At 46.6% G+C, this 26,014-nt stretch overlaps 1 protein-coding gene and 1 non-coding gene across 4 annotated transcripts in view; both read right to left on the bottom strand.

Annotated features, from left to right (window-relative positions):
• Positions 1-1,544: 1,544 nt before the first annotated feature.
• ZFYVE1 (zinc finger FYVE-type containing 1) overlaps positions 1,545-26,014 on the bottom strand; it is a 57,416-nt gene continuing 32,946 nt past the window's right edge. Inside the window, exons 5-14 of one of the 3 annotated variants that reach the window (XM_047794792.1) lie at positions 12,478-12,584; positions 9,280-9,388; positions 8,658-8,755; positions 8,456-8,573; positions 6,765-6,935; positions 5,607-5,787; positions 4,980-5,093; positions 2,473-3,208; positions 2,004-2,074; positions 1,545-1,904 (exon numbers count right to left, since the gene is read on the bottom strand). In XM_047794792.1, the coding sequence (XP_047650748.1) occupies positions 2,976-3,208; positions 4,980-5,093; positions 5,607-5,787; positions 6,765-6,935; positions 8,456-8,573; positions 8,658-8,755; positions 9,280-9,388; positions 12,478-12,584 (1,131 nt within the window). In that variant the 3' untranslated portion in view covers positions 1,545-1,904; positions 2,004-2,074; positions 2,473-2,975. Of the gene's footprint in view, positions 1,905-2,003; positions 3,209-4,979; positions 5,094-5,606; positions 5,788-6,764; positions 6,936-8,455; positions 8,574-8,657; positions 8,756-9,279; positions 9,389-12,477; positions 12,585-12,759; positions 13,056-26,014 lie in introns of those variants that run through there. The other 2 variants (XM_047794794.1, XM_047794791.1) reach the window with 2 other exon arrangements.
• LOC125137043 (small nucleolar RNA SNORA21) lies at positions 23,261-23,397 on the bottom strand. The gene has a single exon (XR_007137351.1). It is a non-coding gene; the product is annotated as a small nucleolar RNA SNORA21 (small nucleolar RNA).

Below are 26,014 nucleotides of genomic sequence, written 5' to 3' on the forward strand. Positions count from 1 at the left end.
CCTTTGCCACGTGCTTGCCCGTAGCCTTCTAAACAGATGAGAACACTGGCACAAACTGGTTACCAGAAATGCCCACAGATAAACACCTGCCTCCAGCTCCATTGTGCTCTGCAGCCGCCCGAGAGTCCAGCTGGCCGACGTGTCAGAACATGGGGACACTGATAGCCGCCTCGGTGTCCCAACAAGGGTGCCCAGAAATGTCCTTTGAGACCAAGTTAGCTCCACTTATCTGTCAGCCCTCACTTTCCTGGCCAAAATCTTTCACATAACCCTCTGAAAACAACTGCAGGCTAAACTCAGTTTGTTCTTCTCTCTCTCCCCATTCACGTATGTTGGTAAAAGCCTCTGGGCCGGGCCCACGCCTCTAAGTCTGCCTCTCCAGGCCACCCACTGCATAGCCACTGGTACAGGAATGACTTCCCCAAAAGCTGCCTGTGTTCAGCAGTTTCTGGTGCCTGCAAATAAAGGAGTGGCTTTAGAGACTTGATCACGAGCCTCACCCTGTTGCCCTGCTCCACTCCCACCCGTGCTCTCAGGATACAGGTTGCAAGTCCCTCCCTCACCTGGGCCTCTGCACCTGTTCATCTGTAAAAGCCCAACTGCTGTTAAGTCTCAGCTTCACAGAAACCTCCAGGAGGCTTAGTTTGCACAGCACTTGCCACACCTAGACCAGTATCCTGAAGGAACGATTTCTGCCTGCATTACTCCCTTTTAATTCTTAGGACCCTCTGAGGTAGGTGAAGGTCACTCCAATACACTGGAGAAAAAACCTGAAAGCAATTCACCCGAGTCTCCTGCTAATAGGTGGCAGCGCCAGCGGGGTCTCCTGCTCAGGTCCAAGAATTTATTAGGGCCCTTGCATTCTCATGAGCGAATGGAATTTTTACTTTTCCTCTGGAAGTTCAAGATCTCCTTGAAATAATTTCCCATTTTTTCCTCTTTCCTCAAAATCAGCCCCCTCCATCTTCTGCAGGGGCCTCTGGACATATCTCCTTGCTGGTTCCTACCACCCACACACCTGTACTCTTGGCTTCACCTGAATCAAAGCAGCTGCCTCAAGAGCAAGGACACTGGCTGTCTAGGGCAAGAAAAGAACTTCCGGTTACTCTGACACTGGGCTACCTTTCTTTCCTCTACTGGCGCAAGGGCAAGGAAGAGCGATCAGAAGACCTGCTCCTTCCTGTGTGGTCAGGCAGACTCGCAGGCTCAGGAGCGCCCCCACACGACAGGACAGAGGAGAGTGGTGAGCAGCACGGATCAAGAAGAGCCCAACAAAGCCAGGCAGGGCAGAGAGACAAAGAGGGAGGGACCGACAAAGACAGAAAACAGTCTTTTCCCAGTGCTTCCTCAGGTCACTGGTAACACCCTAGACTCCTCTACTGCGCCAGAGGAGTCCCCGGGGAATAAAGTGAGGTATTTACAGGTAAAATATGCCCCTCGCTTGGCATCTACTCTGAAAACCACCAGCTTCTTCCCCACTGACTAGGAAAAGAGGCAGCCAGACGTACCGATGGAGTTAAAGGAATGAGGCAGCACAGTCAATGTTCCGCAGGAAGATTCCTTTATGAGGGCGCATTTCATAATACACAGTACTGGAGCAGGGCCGCAGTCACGGGGCCACAGGAGGCAGGAAGGGGGCAGGCCTGACAAGGACCAACACGTTCCAGGGCTCACGTCACAGGGACTCTCAGGCCAAGAAGGACCGCCACGTACCTCCCTGAGGCTCGGCCCACCCACAGTTCAGTCAAGAACTATGTCACTTTTCATTCTCCGCTTTTGGCCACTGAAGATCAAATCCACCGGGATGACAGGCGACACACAACAGTCTCTTTCCAGCCATGACAGACATGGGGGTCCCAGCTCTCGAGGAGAAACTCAAGTTCATTTGACTTCTCTTGCCAGGACTGGAGAGATAGAATTTTTCCTTAATGATCTGTTGAAATATTTATTTTTATATATATATATATATATATGTACTTTAAAAAAAAAAAAAAAAAACTAACAGTCCATTCTGTGCTGTTTTCCTGGAAGATTTCTCATGATCACCCCTCCAATAGCTAGAGGAGTCTTGTATCTGGGAAACAAAGAATTAAGACACTTCAAAATAAGCAAAAATCCCAGTGCAACACTCAGCAAACAGGGGGCCCGAGGCGGGGAGGGGGAAGGAAGCAGGTGCTCTGTTTCGGGGCAGGAGAGCCAGGCGGGCACGCGGACGGAAGCGTCGACAGGCAGGAAATAGCGCTGGGGAAGGCCCGCTCAGGCCGTGTTCTCCCCGGGGACGAGGGCCGTCCCGTCACCTGCACTTGGGACTTCTCAGGGCTGAGGACCCTACCCCTCACCCCCCACCCATCCGTGACCTGCACACTAAGCTGGGTGGTCTCTGACTGAAACAGGCTTAGGCCAAGAGTTGGGATCCAACTCAGGGCGATCCTCCCCAGGCTCTTCCACGCAAGAAGTTCCTGGGGAGCTCACCTCCCCCAGCAGCTGAGGGCCGCGAAGGCTTCAAAGGCTCAAAGAGTGACAAGCAACGCAGTGGCCTTGGACCTGGCTTGGTTTTGTGGGGAAGACCTGCTGCCACTGCCACCTGATCCCTGTGCTGGGGACAGACTGTGCAGGTCTTTGCAGCCGGCAGCAGCCTGAATATACTCCACGTTCCTTTTGTAGGTATATATGGATAGATGTATTTATTTATTTATTATTTTTATCTGAAATAAAATGCAAGAGATTCGGGTTCATTCCCCTTTGCTATAAACTGCTCGGTCCCCTGCCCTGAGGGGTTCACGCCTTCGGTCCTGCCGCCAGGCTCACCCCGGCTCGCCACCTAGCCCACCCCCCGCCGCGGGAAAGTGGCCCCAGGATGAGCAGAGAGGAACACACCCCAACAGGAGACCGGGAGGAGGGCCTACCTCAACGAGACTTCATTTCTAACCCTGAGAATCTAAGGAATTGTGAAGGACTCGGAGAGGGAGCTGGGGTTAAAGGTCACCGGGCTTTTTATTGCAGTTAAAGCAGACTCGGACAGGATGGTCCCAGCCTCGAGAGGGGACAGCCCGGCGGTCATGGGAACACTCGTCACAGAAGCCCTGTCCGCAGGCACGGCAGTGGTGCTTGGAAAGCTTGACACTGAACTCCTTCCGGCAGTTGTGGCAGTGCAGGATCTCATGGTCAGGGACCCAGTACGCCGGCCTGGCCGCATCCTTCACCAGACCTACAGCAGGAAAGGAGCCATGACGGATGCGTGCAGAACCCAGCACCCAAGTCCCACAAGGCAAGAGGCCATCCCTGGACACCACTGGCTCACAGTCCAACGACACAGAACCACCCCCGGAGCTTCGACAGATGCGGACGCCTGGCCTTCTCCCTGCTACCACCCAGGTCAGGACCTCCGGGACCGGGGCCCAGGCCCTGACATTGGTGTATCTGTGGCTCTCCAGGTGAGCCGAAAGTGTGGCTAAATTCAGAACCACTGGAACAACGATAAAGAAGCCTGGGCTTTGGAGTCAGGACATATCATCCTAGTTCAGCTGAGCCCGAGTCTGTTAGCAGCTGCGAGATTAAGAGAAGCTCCTTGAATTCTCAGTGCCTTGGTTTACTCATCTTTAACAACCCACCTTCAAAAGCCAGTGCAGGAGTACAAGAAATGATGTGCATGACGCATTGGGACCCAAGAGCCAGTGAGTGCTCTGCAGCTGGGTCCCTGTGGGCACAGGTGGCAGGCTCTCTGTGCCAAGGGCAGCCCTGCCTCTCCCCGTGACTACTGAGAGCATCAAGCCTGGACAAATCCATCGATTCCCACATCCCTGTAGCAAATGTTTACCATCAGCTCATTCTGTGAGCCAGTGAGTAAATCTGATCCAGGCAATTTTCATCACACCCACCCAGGACCCCTTGGTCTCCCCTTCTCAGTGGGCTAAATACCCCGAGGCCGGGCCAGCCCTGCCTAAGCCCTCCACACACTACCGTGGTTGCCTTCCTCCTCCTCTCCCCATCCTGGTTATAAGCACCCCAGAGGTAAGTAGCTCTCTTAAATTTTTTTTTATTGTTGTTTTTTTGGTTTTTTGCTTTTTAGAGCTGTACCCGCAACATATGGACATTCCCAGGCTAGGAGTCAAATCAGAGCTGCAGCCGCCGGCCAGAGCCACAGCCACAGCCACACAGGATCCAAGCCGTGTCTGCAACCTACACCACAGGTCACGACACCACCAGATCCTTAACCCACTGAGTGAGGCCAGGGATCAAACCTGCATCCTCATGGACCCTAGTCAGGTTCGTTACCACTGAGCCGTGAAGGGGAACTCTGCTCTCTTAAATCTTAAATGAGTAACAGCTTGGCTGGTGTGGCAGATTAAAGATAGCCACAAAATCTTTGATACCTTGACCCCTCCCTCGAATCGAGGCAGGCCCTGTGACTACAGGACACTATGATAGAAAAGCGAGTTTCTAGGCCCAGGCCTGTCTCTTGAGAGCCCTGAGCCACCCTGGAAGAAGACCACCACCACTGGAGAAACAGCTGGAGAGGCCTGGAGAATATGGAGCTAGGGCGGTGGGGGTGCTTTACTGAGCCCAGCCTTCCAGGCATCCCCGCCAGGCTACCCAGCATGTAAGTGAGGTTGGCTTGGCCCCTCCAGACCAGTCTAGCTGCCATACTGGAAAATTTGGCAACAGCTCCAGGCAATGCCACTCAGAGCAGAAATAAACTACCCTTCCTGTAAGACATGATAAAATGGGGGTTGTTTTAAGCCTTTACATTTTCAGGAGTTTGTTACACAGCAATAGCTGGCATAAGACGATGGCCTCCAGGAATAAACATGAAACCACTCCCGTATTCAGCAGCAACAAGCAAATGTAAATTTTCAGTCGCCACCTTGCTGCCCAACTCAAGCTAGGTCACCAAGCCTTTGACAAAATGACAGACCAAGGCACTCCCAAAGCCCTCATCCCGCATCCACTGCACCCAAGAGAGGCACTGCCAGGCCCACCTAGTGGTATGTCAATGGCTGTCACCACGGCTCCCAAAGTGTTCTGCACGGCCTCGCCCACCTTCCGAGCAATCAGCGTCCCGCCTTCATCGTCCGCCTGTGCCTCGGTAACAGCTGCAGACAGTGATAAAGGAAAAGCCATCATCCCTCGGTCATTTCTCAAATGGAAAATTTTGCTTCTGCCCCTGAGCATTCCAGATGCTTCTCCCGGGTAGCCCTGTGCTGTCCTGCAAGGATGGACTGTGGGTGAATCAGCTCAGAAACTGCAACCAGGGACGTCTGTTAGTCCTTCACCTCAACCCTCTGTGGCTATTTTATAACCTTCCTTTAAAGTGAGCCAGAAAGGTTCTAGAAGCTTGACCTAGAACCTCCTCCAGGGGAAAGACTCAATCTAAGCCTGTGGTAAACTCAGAACAGGTTTAAACACCGCCCACCCCCCTGCCAAAGAATGGTACCCCTAGGACTCCATCAACAAAGAGCTTAGAGGATGACTGGTGAGGACCAAGGGAGCAACTGCTCTCAGGAGGGTGGTGCGGTGAGGAAGGGGGCTGGGCACGTGGGAATCCCCTCCCCAACACCCACTGCCAAGGAGAGAGCGTCCCCTCCAGGCTCCAAGCCTCATATTACCTAACTGGACATTCCTGGCCTCGTAGCAGTTGTCACACACCCGCACGGGTGCAGGGCCCCAGCCCCGCTCAGGCACTGGCCGGGTCTTGGACGAACAGCTGTCACAGAAGCCCTCCCCACAGGCCCGGCAGTGATGCTTGGTGTCGTTATCTTTAAAGGATGTAGCGCACTTGTTGCAGCTCTGTTCCAAGCCCAAAACAAACAGAGAGGCAGGTATCATTCAAGTCTGCTCAGCTGAGAAAAGTCAACGAGACCCAGGGGTGGCCCATAGGGCCATCTCGGAAAGGCAGGACCTGGATGGTCCCAACACAGGGGAGCCTGAGGCCTGCAGCCAGATGGAACACCCCTACTGAAACACAACTGTGATACGCATTTTCTTCCAAGAAGGGCCTGAAAAGGTAACTCAGGTCCATTTGGCTGAGTCACAGGGGTCTCAGAAGGGACTATGCTAATTCTAGCCATGAGAGTAGTGAGAATTCATCTCCTCCACGGCTTCTCAAAAGAGCCTCTGGGAAGGTGACGAAGAATGGGTCTCCTATGGCAAGTGTTCAGGCCAAAGCTGGGTTGCTCCCTTGCTGCGGGTGAGGTAAGATGATTTATCAAGCTGAAGATGACCCTAAATGACCTCTAAAGGCTCCATGACCTCAGACATCTGACCAATAACTAGCCCTTGCAAGGAAGGAAACTAAAATCCACCACAAAGAGCATACTTGCAGGAGTTCCGCTTGTGGGCTCAGTGTAACGAACCCAACTAGTATCCATGAGGACGCGGATTCAATCCCTGGCCCTGCTCAGTGGGTTAAGGATGTGGTGTTGCCATGAAGTGTGGTGTAGGTCCCAGATGTGGCTTGGATCATGAGTTGCTGTGGCTGTGCTGAAGGCCAGCAGCTGTAGCTCCGATTCGACCCCTAGCCTGCTGATTTCCATATGCCTCTGCTACAGCCCTAAAAAGACAAAAAAAAAAAAAAAAAAAAAAAAACCATACTTGCATAATAACAAAGGGAAATCAGTGAGCAAATCGGACATGTATCCTACCCTTTCTAATACTTTGGGAGCTAGCCTGACTGGGAGAGAGATTCCAAGCCTCCCTCAGAGAACAAGCTTATCAGGACAGGGCGAAGCGGCAGGAGCAGAATGCCACACCAGGCCCCATCATACCAGGATCTGGGAATTGGGCCTCCAGTAGGCAGGGGCGATCTGGTCTGTCAGCCAGGACGTCACAGCCTTGGTGGGCCCAAGGCTAAGCTCAGACACCGATTGGGCCATGAAGTTCATCCCATCCAAGAGGCGCTGGGCAGCGTTGTTGTTGTCCTTCAGAAATCCATCCGTCTGCAATGAAAAGGCAGGCTCCCATCATGCTCTGAGCGAAGGGAGTTAAAGGAAGGAGGGAGCAGGATCTCGGGCAAGCGGGACACTCATCTCGGCCAGCCCAGAACCACGAGTTCCCTGGCAGAGAAGGATGGGGACAGGTCAGGAGTCCCTCTGGCTTCTAGGCGATATCACACCCTGTGAGTCACTGCTGATATTGCTGACGTGGTCATCTTTTCAGGGTGACCATAGGCTAGTGCACAACTGTTCAATTCAGACCTCTGACTATGAGATTTACACCCCCAGGAAATACTCATGTAAAGAGGACAGACACCTCCTCCAAGAGACCGCCCATCCCAGGCTGGGTCAGGAACCCTTTATCTCAGCTCCTCGAATCTGCACCTCTCTAGGAATCCTATTTCCACACGTAAGCACAATGTCTGTTTATGCATCTGACTCCCTCTAGAACTGAACTGAAAATAAAATTCCTTTCTCTTTTTTAAAATTTTCTGGCCACCCCGTAGCATATGCAGGTCCCGGGCCAGGGATCAGATCCGAGCTGCAGTTGTGACCGACTGTGCTTGAGTCTGGGGATCAAGCCTGTGTCCTGACACTGCAGAGATGCTGCCGATCCTGTTACACCACAGGGGGAACTCCCAAAGCTCCTTTTTCATTTTTGTATTTTTTCAATTCTGGGCACACAGCACTCACAATGTATACTGATGATGAGTGAACAAACAGAAGTGAATAAAACAAAATTGTGGTGTGAGAAAAAAAGTTAAATGGCACATAAATTATAACTGCATCGATACAAACACATGCATATGGAAAATGAGTGAGGTAAATACAAAAAAGTAAAGTTTTATTTGCTGAGGCAGTGTGTGTAACTACCATCAATTTTTAGTTTATTTAAAATTGTGCTTCTAGGAGTTCCCATTGTGATGCAACAGGATCAGCAGCATCTCTGCAGCTCCAGGACACAGGTTTGCTCCCCAGCCCCAGCACAGTGGGTTGAAGGATCCAGTGTTGCCGTAGCTGCAGCTCGGATCTGATCCCTGGTCTGGGAACGCCACAGGCCATGGGGCAGCCAAAAAATTTTTTTTAATTAAAAAATAAAAAGAGTCATGGTTCTAATATCTGTGCAAGAAGAAACGGATAAGGAGTTCCCTCTCTGGGTATCTTGGGAGCACTAAGACATAGGTTTAATCCCCAGCCTGGCACAGCAGGTTAAGGATCCAGTGTTGCTGCAAGCTGTGGTATAGGTCACAAGCGAGGCTCAGATCTGATCCCTGACCGGGGAACTCCATATGCCATGTGGTGGCCAAAAAAGAAAAAAGAGAGAGAGAGAAGAAGAAGAAGAAGAAAAAGAAATGGAAAAAGTTAAGGGTCTAGAATAACAAAAGCTCTCCAGATCATGCCTTCCTAAACCACCAACATACTGAAATTCATGGTCAACCTTAACTATAAACAAGTTTCATGTTTCCACACCCGGGAATAACTGGACAATACAAGAGAAAATAGAAAAATAAAACAGTGCTTACTCCAGGCCACACATGCACAATCTCTGTCCGCACCACCGTATCCACAGGATCTTGGTTCCCAAACCAGTACTGCCGGCTACGATACACCACACCACAGTTGGGACATTCGATCACATACCTACAAGAAAGGCAAATAGACACTGTGACCCCGCCAGGTGCCTAGAGAGACAAACACACCGAACAACTGGGCATTAAAACTCACCCGGACCAGGCATATTTTGCAAGACCCATCCAGGGAGAGTCGGTGGAAGCAGCCGTCTTGGGCACCACGCTGACTTCATTGCCTCTCTCGTAGCAGGCCTGAAACATGGATCCCTGCCAGCTTCTGCTCTGTCCTCCAGAACCCTTGGCCTCTCGGCATCCCTGTCCAGCCCCACTCCCACAAGCCATACCAGCTGAGGGTTTACAGACCCCGAGTTTAGCATATCAGAAGAAAGTCCTTCTCTAAAGAAGTCGGGACCCTGACTAAGAATTGAATGTATACCCATCCCGTGCCCCAAAACTGAGCTATAAATTATACACTTGTCACAGACAAGAGAAATCCATCAAAACTGGGTTCCTACAGGGCAATTCTTTCCTCAAGGATGAAGAGTCAGTGTATATGACCCTTGCAAACAAGCTCAATAGAATAAAGGGGGCTTAAGAAAATAAACCAAGGAGATCCCGGCACAGACGTGTGAGTTCTCATAGTTGCAAGTTCCAGAAATACTGAATTTGAGTATCAAATACTTTGAGATGCAGCAACGAGGAGCCCAAGCTAGTCTTCCCCAAAGGAGAGTGTGACCAGCAAGCCGGCTGCTGGAGGAGAAGCTGGGCGGACTCACCTTGCAGGTGAAAACGCGGTTGTCATACTGGTGGGAGTATCTGCAGCGGCTCTTGGCTTCATGAGGTACTCCTTCTTTCCCGTGATTCATGCTGTTCTTACATCCAGCCCTGAGTGAAGCCCAAACGCTGACAATGAGGTGGCTAAAAGGAGCCAATGCCACTTAGATCGAAGAGTCTGACTCTGAGACAAATGCAGGGCCAAAACCAGACCTCTGTTGTCAACTGGGCCCAAAAACAGAGAGGGCAGTCTGTTTTGGAAACCCACGGGCCTCTCTGTACTACTGCGTACTACTGCTGTACGTTACAGTGTGTCAACGGCACTACACAGGCAGAGCAACTGTTAGCCCTGTACAATGAGAAAGCACGAAAGGAACAATCTCTTTTTGGAAAACCACCTGGCCCCTCAGGAGGAATGGAGGAGCCAGAAGACACTACCTTGACAAGAGAGGAGACCTCAGTGGCCTTCAGGGAAATCAAAAATCCAAACAGCATGAAATGGGACGTTTAACTAGAACAGATTGCCAAGAAGCAAAACAAAAACCAACCCTCAAAATTTGGCAATGCGTTAAGACGAGGTTTCATCACAATAGCCAAGACGTGGAAACATCCTAAATGTCCATTGACAGATGAATGGATTAAGAAGATGTGGTATATATACACAATGGAATAGTACTTAGCCATTAAAAAGAACAAAATAATGCCATTTGCAGCAACATGGATGGAACTAGAGACCCTCATCTTAAGTGAAGTAAATTAGAAAGAGACAAATACCATATGATATCACTTATATCTGGTATCTATTAATAAACAGCACAAATGAACCTTTCCACAGGGGGAAAAAACTCATGGACTTGGAGAACAGACTTGTATTTGCCAAGGGCAAGGGGGAGGGAGTGAGATGGACTGGGAATCTCAGGTTAATAGATGCAAACTATTGCCTTTGAAGTGGATAAGCGCTGAGATCCTGGGAACTATATCTAGTCACTCGTGAAGAACAGGATGGAGGATAATGTGAGAAAAAGAATGTATGTATATATATGTGCAACTGGGTTAGTTTGCTGTACAGTAAAAAACTGACAGAACACTGTAAACCAACTATAATAGAAAAAATTAAAATTATTAAAAAAAAATAAAGAGGTTTCAGCTGAACAAGAAAACCTTCCAAATGAACAGTGAGCTCTGCTATCCTGACAATACAAAAACAGAGATTAGGACTTTAGAATTTCACTGTGATAGAAGGGAAAGTTCTGGAAATGCTGGTGAGGCTCAGAATGGAAAAGTGATGAGTCAACAGAGCCTAAGCTCCTCCTCCTGGGCTCATGGGACAAGCTAAAGGAAAGTTAGGTCACTCTGGCAACTAACGTTCCTCTTTCCTCTCCAAGATAACCCTTAGTTCTCCCTAGCCCAGACTCTATAATCCAAGAGCCAGGTCCTTTTTAGAAATTCAGAGCCAAGCTGGTGGCCCAGCAGGTGGCCTACAGGGTTCAGTGCAAAAAGGCCATTCGTAACGGAAAAGGCTCAGATCTCAGATCTCCTCTACGCAGGCAAATGTGAAGGACAGGAGCAGCCACCCTGATGTGGGCAAAGACAATTCAGTGGCGGGGGGGGTTGTCTACAAGATCTGACCCCAACATTCTGCATTATTTATTTATTTGCTTTTGCTTTTTAGGGCTGCACCTAAGGCATATGGAGGTTCCCAGGCTAGGGGTTGAAACGGAGCTACAGCTGTTGGCCTATGCCACAGCCACAGCAAAACAGGATCTAAGCCATGTCTGCCACCTACACCACAGCTCGTGGCAACGCCAGATCCTTAACCCACTGAGCGAGGCCAGGGATCAACCCACATCCTCACGGATACTAGTCGGGTTCGTAACCCACCGACCGAGCCATAATGGGAACTCCCGGCATACTGCATTTAAATCCCCTGAGCTCCATCAGACAAGTCGCTGGACTGTGACTGATAGCCATCAACAGCTCAAATTAATCCACTGGGCCTCAAAATGTGGTCCCCATCCAGCAACATCAGTATCACCTGGGAACTTAACAGAAATGCAAATCATCAGGCCCTACATCAGACCTACTGAATCAGAAACTGGGAGCGGAAGGGCCAACTATCTGTTTTAACACATCCTTCGGGTTTTTCTGAAGCGTGCTAAAAATTGAGAACCACTGCTCTGTTTCCCTGGTAACAGAGTGTGATCCATGGACCAGCAGGATAGACATCACCCAGGAGCTTGTTAGAAATGCAAAATCTCTCCCAGATCTGCTGATTCAGAATCTACATTGAACAAAATCCCAAAGTGATGGACACATAGATTAGATTAAAGTCTGAGAACACTGCCCTAGATCAATATTCTCAACTCAGGCTACATATCAGAATCATCGGAGGAACCCTTTAAATACATCAATGCCGAGGCCCCACCCCAGATGGGTTTCAAGGTGAATCCGTAGAAGTAAGGCCCAGGCCTCGGTAATTTTGAAAGTGCCCCCAGAAAATTCTAATGTGCCCTCATAGTGAAGGGAATCAACTAGGACGGATACCTACTCCAGTGCTTTGCACACACTGGGTTATCAAGTATTAGTTGAATAGATGGAATGACTATAATTGAAAAATCTGGTGGGAGAAACAGAGAAAACAGGAAACCTCAAGTTTTCTGTGGTAAAAATTACCAAACCCAGAAGCCAGTCAATTTGACATCTAAACCTGGTTGGAATTTTCTTTTTTTTTTTTTAGAACCAGCAGCATATAGAGGTTCCCAGGCTAGGGGTCCAATCAGAGTTGTCGCTGCCGGCCTACACCACAGCCACAGCAACACCAGATCCAAGCTGCATCTGCGACCTACACCACAGCTCATGGCAACCTGGGTCCTTAACCCACTGACTGAGGCCAGGGATCGAACCTACGTCCTCACCGATACTAGTCAGATACGTTTCCGCTGAGCCACGACAGGAACTGCATAAACCTGGTTGGAATCTTCAGGGGATCCTTCATACCATGCGTCCTGGGGTCCCCCGCAACCTCAAAGTGTGGTCCCGGAACCATCCAGATCACCTGAGAACTTGCTGGAATGCCCTCATCTCGGGCCCAGCCCATCCTTTAATTAACCAGACTGCAGGTGATCTGCGTGCACACTGACATCCGCGAAGCACATTTCTAAGGCTTTTCCCAAAGTGGGGAGGCGGCTGGACTCACTCACCCGCAGCTGAGGCACAGGGAGGAGCAGGTGAAGTACTCATCGGGGAAAAAGGAGCTGTGCGCCATCTGGTCATCAGGGATCTCCCCGCTGAAGCGGTCGCTCAGCGCCTGTGAGGAGGGAAGGCGACAGGTGAAAGGACTCAGCCAGCAGAGAGTCCTGAACTTTGGCCCTTCCACCACCTGCCTAATACACCCTCCCCGCTGGCCTACTGCCTATGGGCTCCGCAGCTCGAAGAGGGAACCCAGTGACTTCTGCTCCTTGCTCTTGACCTTCCTGGCCTACCTTGCACCAATCCTCACCACAGGAAACCTCAGAGAGAACCAGCCCATTTCCCAAGAGGCCCGAAGTAAGTTAGTGTCCTCTCCTAACCACCTTGGAAGTTATAAACACACTCCATCTTTCATTCAAAACCACCAGATACCGACTAATGCCCACTTCATCTGTGTGAAGCTGGGACCAAGAAACCAGCGCTTAAGGAGGTGGCTCATGTTTAAGTCAGCGTGAGGCAGAGCTGAGGAGTGAGCTGGGAGGGTCCTGGGCGGGCCTGCCAGACCTAACCACAAACGCTTGCTCGGCGGTGCTTACTGGGTCACAAGACTCAATGTAGAAAAAAGGGTTATCAGCCAAAAAACAAGGAGGACTTATCATAGCTTTTGGCAGCCTCTTGTCAACTACAGTAACCTAAAAGACAGCAAATGGCCAAAATAAATGCCAAGAAGAAAAAGTATTTGCAGAAACAAATTGTTATGTTTAAAAGCAGCTTCCACTTCTAATCCTGTTTTCACTACTTTATACTCTAAGTATTCTTCAGGCTGACTTTTTTCCCTTCCAGGCCCTCAGTCATATGCAGTGTGCAAAGTTATATAAATTAAACAGAAATGGGTTTTCTAGGCTTGAAAACTTAATGCTTTCTGTGCCAAGCTTCTAGCCCTTCATCTCTCATGCTGAGGCAGCCAGGCACTATTCAGGGGAAGAGACAGAACAGCAGCCTAAAACAAAAGCACAAGATGTGACTTCCTTTAGAGAAAAGGCAAAAGAAATTTTAAGATGAGATTTGGAAAAGGTGCAGATTAGGTTTTAAACTAAAGTTCAAGCTCTAAAGGGAGTATCACTTAAGGGGAACTTATTTACTAAAGTTCCTTTTCCTTTTCTCAATGAAGTCTCATACCCTGAGTTGTAAACCCAAGTGTTTACAAAAGCACGTGCTCTCAATGTTGAGTCAGATTGGGCCTAAGACAAGAGTGATGGCAAAGAACACGCCAACTCTGGGTGCAGGACTCACACGTGCATTCAGATTCAGCTTCTTCGAGGGTAAACACAGACCCATGAAACACCATCTGCCTGCGATGGCCCAAGCAGCAATCCTTTACTTTGACCAAAAAATCAGCACAATTATACACATACATACTGTTCTCTCGGGTAGTTTTGCAAAGGGTATCTTAGAGAAAATAACTAAGATTTTTGAGAGAGACTATAAAGGAATATACACAGGAATATTAATGAGGATAAATGAAAAAGCAAGTGAAGCCACTCAGGAGCCTACACCATGCTCCTCTGTCCGACTTCAGAATGTGACCCATCCTTCAGGGATTTTTTGTGGTCTCACCTTTTCCATAAAACCTTCCAACCACCTTAGAAAGACTATGCTTTGCCTTCTCTGAGCACCTGTGGTCTTCAGCGTCTGAGCCAGTTACTGAGTGTTCAGGAGATGAGGCAAAGCTATGAGCCTCTTGCATGTATTTTACCTCTCAGACTAGATCACAAACACTGTGAAAGACATTTCCTACCTTTATAATCTCCTCTATCCCCTAGCAAAGGTCCAGCAAGGTACTCAACTAGGACCTCTGGCATGAAGTGCCCCAGTACCAACCCCTGCACACACCTGCCCCTGCCCTCCCCTCACCTTGGCCCTGCGTCTCTTTCGGGCTCCATCCCAGGCCAGTGAGCTCTCTCTCATTTATGGCTACCTACTCCCTGATTGGCCAAATTACTGACAACTCCTGAGGCTGTAATATTTCTCAGACAGGTGTGTGTGTAACCCCCTGAGGCTAGCTGGTAGAAAAATAGAGCATTCTTTTCCTAATGCATTAATTTACTGGCAGATTTGGGGAGGAAGTTATTTTTATATAAAAAACAAACATGGATACAGTATGAAACCAAATAGAAAACTTGCATAACTAAAACATAAGACCCTCCCCCCAAAGTTATTTCAGCTTGTAGTTGGCAGCTCTGTACTCTCTGTGCCTCGATCAGTGGGTTAAGGATCTGGCATTGCTGTGAGCTGTGGTGTAGGTTGCAGATGTGGCTCAGATCCCGAGTTGCTGTGGCTGTGGTGCAGGCTGGCAACTGTAGCTCTGATTAGACCCCTAGCCTGGGAACCTCCATATGCTATGAATGCGGCCCTAAATAGCAAAAAAACAAAATAAGTTGAGGTATATTACAAGCATTGTAAAGGTACCTTATATATCCTTAAGTGATAAAAGCACCACCTTTCTCGGGAGGGATCTTCGTGGATTACACTGTTAAGATTAAATGAAGTTCCTCCTGTAGAGCACTTGACAAAGACTGAGAGCTCAGAAAACACCAGCTGCCATTATTAATGTCACTTTTATTGTTTTTTTATGCTGAGAATTCTCTTCTTTTCTCCCTAGATGCCCTCATTAACTAACCCAGATAACACAGATATAAGAACTTCTCTCCTTTCACTGATGGCTCATTGGTCTTCATGGCTACTTGCATTTGTGAGTGAATATTGAGCTGCAAAAAGATGTCTGTGTAAATTTATCTTCAATAAAGACGCTTTCCTTAAGGTTAAAAAAAAAAAAAAGATGCCTATGTATCCAATGAGGTGTAAAAATAAGAAGGAAAACAGAAATGACGAAGACATGCAGAAGCTACTAAAGAGGTGTAAGGGAAACCAAAAAAGAGCATTTTTAGCCCCAGTTCTTTTTTTGGCTATGCCCATGGCACACGAAGTTCCCAGGCCAGAGGTTGAATCAGCACCACAGCAGTAACCCAGACACAGCAGTGACAACACCATAACCCACTGTACCACCAGGGACCCAGGGTTTTTTCTTTTAAACAGGTAAGTGAGGAGTTCCCATCGTGGCTCAGAGGAAACGAATCTGACTAGCATCCACGAGGACCCACGTTCGATCCCCGGCCTCGCTCAGTGGTTTACGGATCCAGCGTTGCGTGAGCTGTGATGTAGGTCACAGATGCGGCTTGGATCTGGCATTGCTGTGGCTGTGGTGTAGGCCAGAAGCTATAGCTCTGATTCGACCCTTTGCCTGGGAACCTCCATATGCCACATGTGCGGCCCTTAAAGAAAAAGTAACTTAAAGGATAACCTAGGTACTAGTTTTCCTTGGGGAAAAAAAAAAAAAATACCAAATTTAGCATGAATTCAACATCTGGGTTGAATTCAGGAGACATGCCACTCCCTGATAAATATAAAATTGCAGCCCCCAAACAGTGACAGCCCAAGTTATTTTCTGTTTCAAACCCAAATGTCCAGGTGCATTCCTCTGAAAGTTCTTCAGAAAAATGGGAGGCATTTCTAAGTACCTCAAGGCTTAGCATAAAACAGTCTGCAGCCTGATTCCCATGGGACAAATCCCCACAGAACTTCCATCGTCACCTGCCCTAGACAAACTAACGTTGGCGTACGCTGACCAAGGAGACAGTGACTTCTTACGACATCAGAAAGAGAAGCACTCCTGGACCAGGCAGCCTCATCGCTTCAGACCTGGTCTCCTATCCTCTCAAACACTGGGTAACACAGTAAGTATCTCACTTCGCTCCCAAGTCACTGAAGAACTGGCAGTCGGTGATGAATCAGACCTTGACAAGACTCAGGAGGACTCAGATGAATCAGGAATATGGGAACGTAACAGTAACTGTTTAAAAAAAAATCTGATGTTTGTGTGTTTTGGATACAAGGGTAAGGAGACACTGTCTTCCTTCCTCTATAACCTGACTGTTCCTCTCCAGTGTGGACACTATCCATTCACTTCGTCTTTCAAAAATTCCAAACTTCACATCATTCCAGAGCTTCTTGGGCTCTCCTCCTCCTTCTCTGCCTCTTACAGGTCCCAAAGCTGTGAGAGGCAAAGAACCTTTCTGAGAAAGCCTGGGAAAGTAGTTGGGGCCAGTATGGAAAAGGTTGCTGGGAGATCAGATGATCTTGAACTTCAGTTGTCTTGGCAACAGTACAGCTCTTACTATTGAACCTGTAAGTTTAGCCCCAGTCATCGAGGGGCAGCAGTGAATTTTCTCATCCAAAATGGAGACTCTTATATAATCCATGATGCCACGCCCCCAAGAAAATATAATAACTTTATACATATTTCATAGGTGCTTGCTGATGTGACAGAATTGGAAAGTCAGAGTTTCTACATTTAGAAATCAGAGGCTAGGAGTTCCCGTCGTGGCTCAGTGGTTAACAAATCCAACTAGGAACCATGAAGTTGTGGGTTCGATCCCTGGCCTTGCTCAGTGGTTAAGGATCCGGCGTTGCCGTGAGCTGTGTGGTATAGGTCGCAGACACGGCTCAGATCCCCAAGTTGCGGTGGCTCTGGTATAGGCCGGTGGCTACAGCTCCGATTCGACCCCTAGCCTGGGAGCCTCCATATGCCTAGGGAGTGGCCCAAGAAATGGCAAAAAGACAAAAAGAAAAGAAAGAAATCAGAGGCTAAAGGAGGTATTACACAAAACCTATACAAATTCAACTTTAAAATGGTTGAATAATGTGTATTATTATTAGAACTGTAAATACAGGCAATGGTTATCAATTCAATGTTCAAAGCCCTTATTAAATAGGACCTCAGCATCCCTTTGCTTTAAGTAGACCTACTTATCAGTGAGAATATGCTCTGCTGGTAGGTATCTGGGCTGTTGCCACCGTAGAAACTGAGCAAAGGAATGAGTGCTCAAGAAGTGGGAAATGAAAAAAAAGAAGAGGAGGAAGTGGGAAATAACGCAACTGGGAAAAAGGGACTGGGGCCTGGACCACAATGTGGCTGAACAGCAGGAGGAGTGATCAGGTCAGCAAGGTGAATCAGGAAACATGAGCAAGAGCAAGTCACTGGAGCAGACAGTGACTGCAGATTACACACTTACACACACACACTCTCTCTCTCTCCAAACTCCTCAATCTTTCTTATTAACCATGTTTCCTGTTCAATAATGAACATGAAAACAGCAACTGGGTTCTCTTTGAATCCAATCAAGTATAACCTCAAAAATAAGACATAACTAATAATTTCTTTTTTTTTTTTTTGCACTTTTTAGAGCCGCACCTACAGCATACAGAGGTTCCCAGGCTAGGGGTCGAATCAGAGCTACAGCTGCCAGCCTACACCACAGCCACAGCAACTTAGGATCCAAGCCGCGTCTGCAACTTACACCACACTTCACGGCAACACCAGATCCTTAAACCACTGAGCAAGGCCAGGGATTGAACCCACAACCTCATAGTTACTAATTCATTTCCGCTGTGCCACAACAGGAACTCCACTAATAACTTTTAAAAAATGCACTATGGCGTGAAAAAGAATGAGGTATGTATTATGAGCTAATACAGAAAGATAACCAAGATTAAGTGAAAAAAAAACAAGTTGTAGGAATAGAGAATAGTGTGGATAATATGATGGGAAGGGGAAAAAGATATATATATATATATTTCTAGAAGCACATCCAAGAAACTACTAAAATGGTTATCTGTAGAATGGAAAGAATATGGGTAAGGAAAAAGGGATTTAACTTCTCTATGGTCCGATTTATTTAAGGAGAAAAAAAAGTTTACATTCTATACATAGACTTTTTTTTTTTTTTTTTAATGGCCACACCCAAACCAAATGGGAGTTTCTGGACCAGGGACTGAATCTGAGCTGCACCTGGGACCTACGCTGCAGCTGTGGCAATGCCGGATCCTTTAACCCACTGCACCAGCCAGGAGCCAAACCTGTGCCTCTGCAGTGACTCAAGCTGCTACAGTCAGATTCTTAATCCCCTGTGCCATGGCGGGAACTCCCTATACATAGACTCTCGCATGCACTTATGTAGCATTGACAATTTCTAGAAGCATATACAATAAAGTATTAAAACAATTATCATACAGCGAGGGGGAAGAGAAGAGAAAGGAATTTAAGTCATATGTTACATATTTCTGGACAGTCTGAATTGTTTATTGTGAACACACATTGCTTTTACAATTTAATTTCTTTTCTTTTTCTTTTTGCCTTTTCTAGGGCTGCAACCGCTGCATATGGAGGTCCCAGGCTAGGGGTCTAATAGGAGCTGTAGCCGCCGGTCTACACCAGAGCCACTGCAACGAGGAATCCGAGCCGTGTCTGCAACCCACACCACAGCTCACCGCAACGCCAGATCCTTAGCCCACTGAGTAAGGCCAGGGATCAAACCCGCAACCTCATGGTTCCTAGTCGGATTCGTTAGCCACCCCACTTTTACAATTTAAAAAAATAACTTTTTAGGGAGTTCCCATCGTGGCACAGCAGAAACGAATCTGACAAGGAACCATGAGGTTACAGTTCAATCCCTGGCCTCACTCAGCAGGTTAAGGATCTGGTGTTGCCGTGAGCTGTGGTGTAGGTTGAAGATGTGACTCGGATCCTGAGTTGCTGTGGCTGTGGTGTAGGCTGGCAGCTGTAGCTCTGATTCAACCCCTAGCCTGGAAACCTCCGTATGCCTCAGGGCATACGGAATGTCCTTTCTAAAAGCAACTGGCAAGATGCATCAGGACCCTTTAAAGATGACCACACCTTCTGACCCTCTTAAATGTGGAGTAACTATATAGCACAGGCCTTTAAGCACAGACTTGGGAGCTGGACTGCCTGGTTCAAATTCTCCGCCACTTACTAGAGGAGTCATTTCAGGCAAATTAATGAACCTCTCTGTGCATCTGTTATCTACCTCAGAGTTGCTGTGAGGATTAAATGAATAGACATGCAGGGCAGAGCACAGTACATGTCATACAGCAAATAGTCCAGAAAGGTTGGCTAGCAGTAGAATTGGGAATAATTTATCCTAGAGAAATAGGCAGAATGTGGACAATATACTTAAATACATAGAAAATATAACAATAATAGAAAATATAATAAGGAAAAAAATGGAAACTGCTATTTAAAAAAAGGCAGAGTAGTTCCTGCTGTGGCTCAGCAGATTAAGAATCCAACTAGCATCCATGAGGATGCAGTCTGATCCCTGATCTCACTCAGTGGGTTAAGAATCCAGTGTGGTAGCAAGCTGTGGTGTAGGTTGCAGATGCAGCTCAGATCTGGCAGTGCTGTGGCTATGGCATTGGCCAGCAGCTACAGCTCTGATTCAACCACTAGCCTGGGAACTTCTATATGCTGCAAGCACAGCCCTTAAAAGAAAAATAAAATTAAAAATAACAATAATAAAATAAGGGCAGAACTACTAAATGTAAAAAATGACCAATACCAATAATGAAAAAGCATGCAACTATTTTAAAAAATGTTTTCATGGAATATTTAATAGCATGAGGAAATGCGAGGCTTCAATGTTCCATTAAAAAAGAGCAAGGTGGAGTTCCCGTCATGGCGCAGTGGTTAACAAATCCGACTAGGAACAATGAGGTTGAGGGTTCGATCCCTGCCCTTGCTCAGTGGGTTAATGATCTGGCGTTGCCGTGAGCTGTGGTGTAGGTTGCAGACGCGGCTCGGATCCTGCGTTGCTATGGCTCTGGCGTAGGCTGGCGGCCACAGCTCCGATTCAACCCCTAGCCTGGGGACCTCCATATGCTGCAGGAGCGGCCCAAGAAATACCAAAAAAAAAAAAAAAAAAGAGCAAGGTAGGGAGTTCCCATTGTGGCTCAGCGATAATGAGCCCGACTAGTATCTATGAAGATGCGGGTTCAATCCCTGGCCTTGCTCAGTGGGTTAAGGATCCAGCATTGGCATGAGCTGTGGTGTAGATATCAGACACGGCTTTGATTCTGCATTGCTGTGGCTGTGGTGTAGGTCAGCAGCTGCAGCTCCTATACAACCCCTGGCCTGGGAACTTCCACATGCTGCAGGTGTGGCCCTAAAAAGCAAAAAAAAAAAAAAAAAAAGCAAGGTATAAAACTGCACATACATACAACATAACAGCAATTCTCTTTTTAAAATAAGTAACAAGAGTTCCCGTTGTAACTCAGCAATAATGAACCTGACTCATATCCATGAGGACTCAGGTCTGATCCCTGACCCCACTATTGGGTTAGGGATCCAGCGTTGCCAGGAGCTGTAGTGTAGATTGCAGATGCGGCTCGGATCTGGTGTTGCTGTGGCTGTGGTACAGGCCCGGCAGCTGCAGCTCCAATTCAACCCCTAGACTGGGAACATCCATATGCCATGGGTGCAGCCCTTTAAAAAAAAAAAAAAAAAAGCAAATAATTATATAATACTTCAATTTTATTTACGTATTTTTTGCACACTTAGTTTGCTTTTTTCTTTGCTATTACAAAGACTGCTGCTACTAACATCCTCACGTGGGATTCTCTGTGTTCCTGTGGAAGAGCTTCTTTAAGGTAAGTTCCTAGAAACAGTTTGGTTACAATATGTGGTTACAATATGTATTATGCATACCTTTACACGAGGTGTTTCTAAAATTGCATTTCAAAGTGGTTGTACTCATTTTAACTTCACCTGCTAGTTTATAAGAGTTTACATTGCTTCATATTCCTTTTGACATTTTATTGCCAGACTTGTCAGTGTCTGCCCTTGCATAATTTCCATTTCTTTGATCACTAAAGAGTTGAGATTTCTTTATTTGTGTGTCACAGTTTTAGGGGTTTTTTGTCTGGCCACACCCGCAGCATGTGGAGGTTCCCGGGCCAGGGATCAAACCTGTGCCATGGCAGTGACCCAAGCCAGAGCAGTGACAATGGATTCCCTATCCCACAGGGAACTCTTTGATGTGACTTGTTTCCATTTTCCCAAGAAGTTTATACATTTTTCTGCTAACAACATTCCTACATATTTTATACAAGATGAAGAGAAAAATGATATAAGAAACAAAATCATAGAAATGATACTAGAATATTTCCCTAGGTATCCTGAAGTATTAACTCAGTAAGTTTATGAGGATTTGGATAAGTTAAAGAATAAATACCAGTAGAGAAAGAAAAAAATGGAAAAAACAGGAAGCCATAAAAGCTATTTTGGCACTGATAATTTATCTACTTATGACCATCCCCCCCCCTTTTTTTTTTTTTGGTCTTTTTAGGGCCACACCCGTGGCACATGGAGGTCCCCAGGCTAGGGGTCGAATCAGAGCTGTAGCTGCTGGCCTACACCACAGCCACAGCAATGCAGGATCTAAGCTGCATTTGTGACCTACATCACAGTTCATGGCACCACCGGATCCTTAATCCACTGAGAGAGGCCAGGGATCGAACCTGCATCCTCATGGATACTAGTCAGATTCATTTCCACTGAGCCACAACGGGAACTCCCCCACTCTTTTGTTCCAAAAAGGCTTCAAGGTTAAAAGTACGATGAGGTACCACCCCACATGGGTCAGAATGGCCATCATTAACCAGTCAACAAATAACAAATGCTGGAGGGGGTGTGGAGAAAAGAGAACCCTCCTGCACTGTTGATGGGAATGTAAATTGGCACAACCACTATGGAAAACGGTATGGAAGTACCTTAGAAAACGACACATAAAACTACCATATGACCCAGCAACCCCACTCTTGGACATATATCCAGACAAAACTTTCCTTGAAAAAGACACACGCACCCGCATGTTCACTGCAGCACTATTCACAACAGCCAAGACATGGAAACAACCCAAATGTCCATCGACAGATGACTGGATTAAGAAGGTGTGGAATACCTATATGTATACTTACAGAGACACAATGCAATACTACTCAGCCATAAAACAAAATAATGCCATATCATGCAAAATAATGCCATTTGCAGCAACATGGATGAAACTAGAGACTATCATACTAAGTGAAATAAGTCAGAAAGAGAAAGCCAAATACCATATGATATCGCTTATATCTGGAATCTAATACATGGCACAAATGAACCTATCTAGAGAAAAGAAACAAACTCATGGACATGGAGAACAGACTTGTGGTTGCCAAGAGGGATGGGAAGGAAGTGGGAGTTTGGAATTAGTAGATGCAAACTATGGCATTTAGAATGAGATCCTACTGTATAGCACAGGGAACTGTATCTCATCACTTGTAATGGAATGTGATGGAGGATGATGTAAAAAAAAGAGTGTACATACATGTATAACTGGGTCAGTTTGCTGTACAGCAGAAATTGAACACCGTAAATCAACTATAACAAAAAAAATTTTAATAAAATGCAAAAAGGATTTAAGGCTACTTGTGGAAAAAAATAAGGAGAACAAACGGCCATTATATTATATACCCTGCAATGAACTATGAAGACTTCAATTAGAGTGATTTTTTTCTTTTTTATTTTTTTTTTTTTTTTTTTTTTTTTTTTTTTTGCTTTTTAGGGCTGCACCCATGGCATATGGAAGTTCCCAGGCTAAGGGTCAAATCAGAGCTACACTTGCTGGCCTACGCCACAGCAGAATGAGATCCAAACCACCTTTGCAACCTACACCACAGCTCATGGCAATGACAGATCCTTAACCCACTGAGCAAGGCCAGGGATCAAATCTGCATCCTCATGGATACTAGTTGGATTCTTTTTCACTGCACCACAACGGGAACTCCTAGAGTACATATATATGTGTGTGGGTGTGTGTGTATATTGTTTTTTTTTAAACTTGTCACACCACCGATTGAAGCAAAACAGCACAACTTGCTGCCACTTCACCAAAAAGTGGTGTTTTTACTGTGCCCTTTCTTGGCGGCTCAAAGGGTCACAAGCAAAAGGCCCTCTGAGTGCTTTTAGAAAGGGGAATAGAGTATATTTTAAGAGCAATAAAACTTTCCTGGGTCAATATGCCTAATGCAGACCGTAAAGATTGCTTCTATTAGAGTGATTATCAGGCAACCTCTAATTTAAAGACAAGGATTAAAAATAAAATAACCAGAAAAAGACAAAAGCAATTTTTTCAAGGATTTGAGTAAACTGCAAGATCCCACAATTCCCTGGGGAGAGCCCAAAACACGCTTCAACAGGTTACTGCTTCCCATGGACGGAGCAGAGGGCCCCACATCTCAGTGCAGCACAGCCCCTACCTCAGAAAACAGAAAATACAGGGTCCAGGTAAACCTCTGAGGACAGCAGTTACCAAGAAGCCTCAAAACTTCAGCTGACCAGGTTCATTTTAATTCCAGAAAGCTTCATGAATCATATCACCTCCTGAGAATACAGTATAACTATATTTTTCTCAAAGGTGCCTATCAAACTGCCTGGAGTGGGACATCCAAGACGCGGGAAGGTAAAATCCCTGAGCACTAATTACTGCTTCCAGCTCTTGGTGTCCCTGAAGGCCTTATTTAAACATAAAGCTGGGTTAGCTTTGAGAAAACCTAAGGAATTCTACAACCCAGCCACTGGCCTGGTTGTCAGTATTCACACTGATCAGACTTATAGCCATTTGTGGAACACAGTATGGATCCAGCCTCTTTTAAGAATGCCCAGGGAGTTCCCGTCGTGGCGCAGTGGTTAACGAATCCGACTAGGAACCATGAGGTTGTAGGTGCTATCCCTGGTCTTGCTCAGTGGGTTAAGGATCCGGCGTTGCTGTGAGCTGTGGTGTAGGTCGCAGACGTGGCTCGGATCCTGCGTTGCTGTGGCTCTGGCGTAGGCTGGCAGCTATAGCTCCGATTAGACCCCTAGCCTGGGAACCTCCCATGTGCCACGGGAACAGCCCAAGAAACAGCAAAAAGACAAAAAGACAAAAAAAAAAAAAAAAGAAAGAATGCCCACAGATGGAGCTCCCACTGTGGCGCAACAGGATTGGCAGTGTCTCTGCAGTGCCAGGACACAGGTTCAATCCATGGCCCCACACAGTGAGCTACATGATCTGACACTGCCACAGCTGCAGCATAGGTGGGGCAACCAAAAAAAAAAAACAGAAAAAAAAATGTCTGCAGAGTTCCCTGGTGGCTCAGTGGGTTAAGACCTGGTATTGTCATTGCTATGACACAGGTTTGATCCCTATCCCAGGAACTTCCCACAGGCACAGCCAAAAAAAAAAAAAAAGGAAATGCAGCAGGAAAGAAAAAGAAAGAAAGAAAAAAGAAAAAAGAAAAGAAATGTTGGCAATACTCAGGTGTAATCTTCCACTTGACTACCTTTGAGCCATTACAAGGACCCTAGCTTAAGTATACTTCAACCCTAATCTAAGTATATTTTAACCCTAAATTCTAATTAGAAATATGTATTTCATGAATTATTCAAATCTAATCATTTTATATAGTTTTTTCCTTAATATTATTCACAATACTTAACATTTATTGAACATTTACTACGTACCAAGTACTTTCTTTCTGAAATTATATATTCTCATTTAATCCCCTCCTCAACTTCATCAGGAACATTCTACTATTGCCCCTATTTTATAGACAAGGAAAAAGGTTTGGAGAATAGAAGGGCAAAGACTATTTTCTGTCTTATTCTCCACTGTATTTCCAGCACCTCAAACTCTACCTGGCACAGAGATGCACTCCTTTATTTGCTGAATGAATGCGGAATGAATGAAGGAACGAAAGAAGAAATAAACTAATTTCCTAAGACCAAGCAGCAGGTAAATGGCAGAACTGGGAGTCCAAGTGACTCCAGAGCCCAAGCTTTTATAGTCCATTCAGGCTGCTATAATAAAACACCTGACTGGATAGCGTATATAGACAACAGAATTTTATCTCTCACAGTTCTGCAGGCTGGAGTGGCATGGTTGCCTTCTATCAAGGGCCTGCTTTCTGGTTCACAGATGATGCTCTCTCACTGTGTCCTCACTTGCTGGAAGGGGCCAGAAGGCTCACTGCGGCTTCTTTTATAAGAGCATCAATCTCACTTCATTCATGAAGCCTCCATTCTTAGGACCCAATCCTCTCCCAAAGGCCCTCTTCATATCATCACACTGGGTGTTAGGATTTCAACACAGGGATTTGGGGAGAATACAAACATCCCCCCTGTACCAACCACTATGCAAAAAACATAAATCTTTTTTGAGGGGTAACTTTTCATTTTGATAATAATTTCAAACTTGTAGAAAAGTTGCAAGAACAGTTCAAAGAACTCCTGTCTACAATTTACCCAGACTGACAAATTGTTTACACTGTGTTCCACTGCAAACATTTATAACTCAATGAATTAAGCAAATCAGCTTAATTAAGCAAGCTCGGAGTTTGTTCCTGGGTATACCAGGGCTGGCCTAGTTTTATGCCAAACCCGCTTCTCCTATCCCTTCTGTCTCGGGCCCTACGCCCTAACCCCTGGGGCATCCACATGTACCCAGCTCCAATCTTCCTGTCAACACTTCCCCAACCTTTCTCGAAATTCCACACTCCCAGCACTGCCCCAAAGACCCTGCCCTCTCCCTCCTTCTGTCCTCAGCCCGCAGGCGT

Source organism: Phacochoerus africanus, chromosome 9 (genome assembly GCF_016906955.1).
Source record: "Phacochoerus africanus isolate WHEZ1 chromosome 9, ROS_Pafr_v1, whole genome shotgun sequence".
Lineage (NCBI taxonomy): Eukaryota > Metazoa > Chordata > Mammalia > Artiodactyla > Suidae > Phacochoerus > Phacochoerus africanus.